This window comes from Seriola lalandi, unplaced genomic scaffold (assembly GCF_002814215.2).
Source record: "Seriola lalandi dorsalis isolate HSWRI2012SDOR001 ecotype SW California unplaced genomic scaffold, Sedor1 jcf7180002054752, whole genome shotgun sequence".
NCBI classification, from domain to species: domain Eukaryota; kingdom Metazoa; phylum Chordata; class Actinopteri; order Carangiformes; family Carangidae; genus Seriola; species Seriola lalandi.
Window position 1 is genome coordinate 14,227 of NW_019525305.1, and position 6,247 is coordinate 20,473.

Below are 6,247 nucleotides of genomic sequence, written 5' to 3' on the forward strand. Positions count from 1 at the left end.
ATATCTTTTTTTAAATCAGTGAAAGCAGATCGTTCTCCACAGCCGGGACCACATCACTCAAGTGTTCAGTCAGAGCGCCAGTAGAGAAGGTAGAGGGGGGGTGGGGGGGGGTATGTGTTTGTGTGTGGGGGGGGTGGATCCTCTTCGAACAGAGTTAATCCAGTTTATCTTAAGCTGCTGTAAGACGAGCTCAGAGCGGGAGTCTGTTACAGATCTGTTTAAAGATGGCCGACGGGATCCCGAGGCTCATCCACCGACAACATGAAGGAGCACCACGCGGTGTGAAGACAGCTGGGTTCACCTGAACCACACACCAATATAAAATAAACAAAGATTTCCTGATGGTCAGGTGACGATGAGGGAGTCAAACTGAACCCTCTTCCTCCTTAAAGTCACGCTGCGTTTTCCCGCCTGAGTGGGAGTGGCTTGAGTGAAGCTGATCAAACCACTTCAAGGTTATATTTAGGAGTTTCAATGTCGTCATTCACCTTTGTCCGTGAGGTTCGGCGTGGAGCCGTGTGGAAGAGGGGTCGTGCGAGGAGATCCGGCGTTACACACATTTCTATGATTCTTCATTAGAACAATCCAAAGAGCCAGAAGGTGTTGAACTCCTGAGGCCGGGTCTGAGTCTGACTGAAATACTGTATAACAGAGTAATAATCAGTCAAGTTTGTATGTCTTTGTTATTACCGTGTGTGTGTGTGTGTGTGTGTGTGTGTGTGTGTGTGTGTGTGTGTGTGTTGAATTATGATGATAACGATTCTGTCTGTAATTAGTGCGAGTTGTTTGTTTAGAAATGATCTGACACAACGCAGCAGGAAACACGAGCATCACACAATGATTATCGTCATGAAACAAAGGAAACGGAGCTTGTTATGTCACGGTCATTAGATAATGATCATGTGATCACAGGGGAACAGGAAGTCCTGTTTGGGCTTCCGTAGAGAGGAAAACAAAGTTGTTGAAGTGCCGGGGGCTTCAGCCCATGAGGGTGAAATCAACCTTTTCATTCTCCCCTCAGTCACGCTGTCGGTGCTCAGCGTCTCTCAGCGCCGGCGGTGAGGGCTGCTAATGGAGGAGCGGTGCATTCTGGGTGTTTCCCCAGTGAGGAAACAGCGTTGTTGATGAGAGGAGCCGGAGAGGCGGCTGAGTGGTATGAGGAGAGGCTGCAGGAACGACGGAGAGGACGCGTGTCTGTCGGCGGCAGAGCAGCTGCTGCGCGTGTCATACGTGTTTCATACATGTTTCATACGTGTTTATGCATCTTTCATACAGACTGCATCCTTCCTGACTCTAAGAGCACTGAAGCAGAGAGGAGGAGGAGAAACACAAGCACTGACCTCGGTCAAGAATCTCTTATGATTATTACATAACATGAGTTTTACACTGTGTTTTATTTTACATTTTCAGCTGCTACTGTGATTGGCTGAGGGTCTGTTTTACATTCAGATAATCACACATTGATCACACCTGGTTGATAAACGGGATCAGGCCTTTAGCCCCGCCCACCACCTGCTTGCCCCAGGTGGACAGGTGAAAGAGCAGAGAGTATGAAGATGGTTAGAGGAGGAAACATCAGAGAGACTCAGTCAGACCCCGACTCAGAGGAGGAGTCTGTTGAGACCAGAACCGTTAGCGTAGTTAGCATCGTTTATTTGTTTATGTTGTTTGTTAGCTTGGAACTGGCAGTAGCTGACACAGTGTTAGCGGTTGTGCTAATGCTAACTCTCTTGCTCTGTACTGATGAGGTTTCAGGTTTATTGGTTCCATCCTGAAATAACTGTATTTTTTCAGGACATTTAATTGTCTTTTATTTCTTTAATGTGTCCTCTCTTATAGTATCTGTTGTTTTGTTCCAACGCCTCTCTATTGTGAAGCGCTTCGACCACCGGGAGATCACAGGACATGGACGTTCAGCAGGACAAATCATAACTCGGTCAGATCCGAACACATGCACGTGAAACACATGTCATGTCGCTCAGCGTGACTCACACTCCCCCGGGGCGTCATTATCTCTGATGTCCACCCAGAATCAACCTCCAGAAGTCTCTGTAGAGATGACGGAGAGAAGAAGCTGCAGAACTCGCCTGAGAATCATCACATTGATCACAGTGATGCAGTGAGGTGTCCGTGCATCCATGGCTACGCTGCAAACAGGAGCTGCTAAAAGCTAATTCGGCTTCTCTTAATGGTGCCGGTTTGCCAGTACGTCACTAAACAGCAGGACCTGCCTGTAGCTGACATTACAACAGCTCATATGAGCTTTTACAGGGTCTAATGGTGGTTTCAATGTTGTCTGTCGTCATATCGGTGCCCAAATAGATCTATATGTTGGTGTTAAAATGTTTCCATCTATCAGAGTAGCCCAAATACTTTAGACAGGATTAAAATCACCTCCCCTGGAGGGATAAATCCAGTCTGAATGGAGCTTTAGAGCTTTTTCTAACCTTCTTTAAATCAGTGTCTTTAAACGTCACAGTGGATCTGGGGAAACCGATCAGCTCCAGTTAGAGCTCTCCTCCTGTCAATGAATCAACCAAATGACCAGCCAGAGGGAGTCAATCAATGAGTCAAATAACGGACTGTCGTGTTCCTATGGCGATGAGCTGATGACACTCGGCGATCACGCTTCACAGTTTTATCATGAAATGAGATTTTAAATGAACAAGTGACTGAGACGTTTCCATGAGAAGAAGAAGGACGATGAAAGTGTCTCATGTAAAAATAAATAATAAAAGTAATAATATTAAATAAAAGTTTCCACTCCTGCACAAAGAAAATGGCTCCTGATCTAATATTAGGTACTAATATTTAGGTCGTGTTTACTTCAGGATCTGTGTTGAATTATTAGTTTCTGAGCCTCTTTTACACCCGTAGTTTTGGTCCGTTTGGTCCAGACAATTTCAAATCATGTGATGAGCAGGTAAATGGAAACACACCTCCTCATCTCTTCGTCTCCTCCCTCCTCTTCCTCTCCAGGGGATCAGCAGTCTCTTCAGCTCTCTCAAAGTGGTCCGCCTGCTGCGTTTGGGTCGGGTTGCCAGGAAGCTGGACCACTACATCGAGTACGGGGCCGCGGTGCTGGTCTTACTGGTGTGTGTGTTCGGCCTGGCGGCCCATTGGCTGGCCTGTATCTGGTACAGCATCGGAGACTACGAGGTGATCGACGAGGACACCAACACGGTGAGGATGGACAGCTGGCTGTACCTGCTGGGCGAGACGGTGGGGACGCCGTACAGGTTCAACGCCTCGGGCTTGGGCCGCTGGGAGGGCGGGCCCAGCAAAGACTCGGTCTACATCACCTCGCTCTACTTCACCATGACCAGTCTGACCAGCATCGGCTTCGGAAACATCGCACCCAACACAGACGGAGAGAAGATCTTCGCCGTGGCCATGATGATGATCGGATGTAAGTCACTCTCCTTTCAAACTTATTGATCTCTGCCGGATACAAAACAATATTCAACAACATAAAACCGAATAAGGAAAGTGTTAGCAGCGCATTAACACAAAACAGGAAGGTTAGGAAAATACGTATAAATCACGGTCAGGTATCAAAACCTTTTGCAAACGTGACACCGGTTCCTGTACAGGCGGTACCTACCGGACCGAATATCAAATTTCAAACACAAATTTTGGTGCTATTTAAATGCCTGAGCTGTTGTTTGAGGACTTTGCCCCCTGGTGTTCAGAAACAGACGCTACAGACGAGTGAACAGCACACTCGCCCTGATGGCAGCAGTTAGCCTACCGTTAGCTAGTAGCTATCATAAACGGTCTAAAGTTATTTTATTTAATGTTGCATTTTTAAAATTACTAACAAATGATTAACTTATTATCAATAAAACATGTTCGCGCAAAAACATGATATCTCAGTAACACCTTGAGGAAGCTTCTTCAAATTTGACACAAACATTTATTTGGACTAGAATTTGGTCAAAGGTCAAAGGTCAAGGTCGCGGTGACCTCACAAAAGACGTTTTTTTGGCCGTAAGTCGCAAATTCATTCACTAGTTATGACACAATTTAACTCAAATGTCTGTCATGATAAAATGACGTGATGACATTTTATATCCCAAAGGTCAAAGGTCAACTTCATTGTGACATCATAATGTTCTGCAAATACACCTCTGGCCTTTATTCAACGCTGTAACTCACTAACTCACTGAGGAAGGAGAGACTGAGACCGTGTCTCTGTAACTTGGCCGGTTGGCGGAGGGATACGTTCACGAGGAGGTGATTCTAGTTCACTCTGTGATACACACCTCACCTTCATCAGTCGCTCCCCACTAACGTTAAACTGTCTTTTTATTGATTAGAAAACTTTTACAAAAAAAGGATCACCCCCAATACTCCCCCCCCCCATGATATGATGTCACAGGGTTTGTGTTACCGCCGCCTTACATCACATAATCAGTCTGCCACGAGACGCTCGCAAAAAAAGTCCCCAAAGAGGAAACGTTAAAACGAAGCAAGACGAGACGAAACAGCAGACACACACACACACACACACACACACACACACACACACACACACACACACACACACACACACACACAGACAATACAGGTCAGGAAAGGACAAAATGAACATTTAACAAAGGAAATAAGTTTCTACCACCTGTAGAACCATCAGCCCGTGCTGACCAATCACAGCTCTTGTGCTCAGCTTATGTCGCCGCCGTAGCTTCGTCGAAATCTGCAGCTTCACCCTCCACACACAGAGTAAAGAGTTAAAAGGGAAAAGGCTCCATTAAGCTGCAGCTACACCTTAGAGCTGTAACACAGACAAACACATCCTGCTGGAATCAGAGTGACTCCCTTTTTAAAGAGATTAAAACTCCATGTTTTCTTCTTCTTCTGTGTTTTATTTGAAGTGTTGATCCATCAAAAGATATAAAAACCATCTCAGTGTAGTTTTACATCTCCTCTCAGCTTTAACTTATTCCTAAATAAAAACACGAGTTGTTTTAATTGTTTGTAATCATATATAAATGCAGGAATTTATATTTTCTCATGATTCAAACTTTGTTATTGTCAGTGTGAACATGTGACCTGTGACGCTCCTGAACCAGACTCTCTATAGAACGACCCTGTCAGACCTCCAGACGGCGGGACTTTGTCCTCCATGTGTCTTTTCCCAGCAAAATGAACTAAACAATCCCACAATCCCTCTGTACAGGAGCAGAGGAGAGTCAGACGAGTCTGTCAATAATTTATTGATGGTTGACTCAGTGGTCCGACTCATATTCAGAGCTCGAGTGAAGCTCAGTGGCGATTTCACACTCTGCAGATTATTCGTCGCTTATTTCAATCTGAACCTGAGAAAAACTAAATCTGTAATCTGAAATAAAATCCTGTAAAATGAACTGTCCATCAGTTCATCCATCCATTCATCCATCATCCATTCATCATACATCCATCATTCATTCATCCATCCATCCATCATCCATCATCCATCATCCATTATCCATCCATTATCATCCATCCATCATTCATCCATCCATTATCCATCCATCCATCATCCATCCATCATCCATTATCCATCCATCATCCATCATCCATTCATCCATCATTCATCCATCCATCATCCATTCATCCATCATCCATCCATTATCCATCCATCCATCATTCATCCATCCATCATTCATCCATCATCCATTATCCATCCATCCATCCATCCATCATCCATTCATCCATCATCCATTCATCATCCATCCATCCATCATCCATTCATCCATCATCCATCCATCATCCATTATCCATCCATCTATCATTCATCCATCCATCATTCATCCATCATCCATTATCCATCCATCATCCATTCATCATCCATCCATCCATCATCCATTCATCATCCATTGATCATCATCCATTCATCATCCATCATCCATCCATCCATCATCCATCATCCATCATCCATCCATCCATCATCCATTCATCATCCATCCATCATTCATCCATCCATCATCCATCCATCCATCATTCATCCATCCATCATCCATCCATCCATCATCCATTCATCATCCATCCATCCATCATCCATTCATCATCCATCCATCCATCATCCATCCATCATCCATCCATCCATCATCCATTCATCATCCATCCATCATTCATCCATCCATCATCCATCCATCCATCATTCATCCATCCATCATCCATCCATCCATCCATCCATCATCCATCCATCATCCATCCATCATCCATCCATCCATCCATCCATCATCCATCCATCATCCATCCA

At 44.8% G+C, this 6,247-nt stretch overlaps 1 protein-coding gene across 1 annotated transcript in view; it reads left to right on the top strand.

Annotated features, from left to right (window-relative positions):
- Positions 1 to 6,247, top strand: part of LOC111668719 (voltage-gated delayed rectifier potassium channel KCNH1-like) — a 40,888-nt gene that overhangs the window by 6,455 nt on the left and 28,186 nt on the right. Inside the window, exon 4 of the mRNA XM_087178929.1 lies at positions 2,980 to 3,409. Coding sequence (XP_087035055.1) covers positions 2,980 to 3,409 — 430 coding nt within the window. The remainder of the gene's footprint in view (positions 1 to 2,979; positions 3,410 to 6,247) is intronic.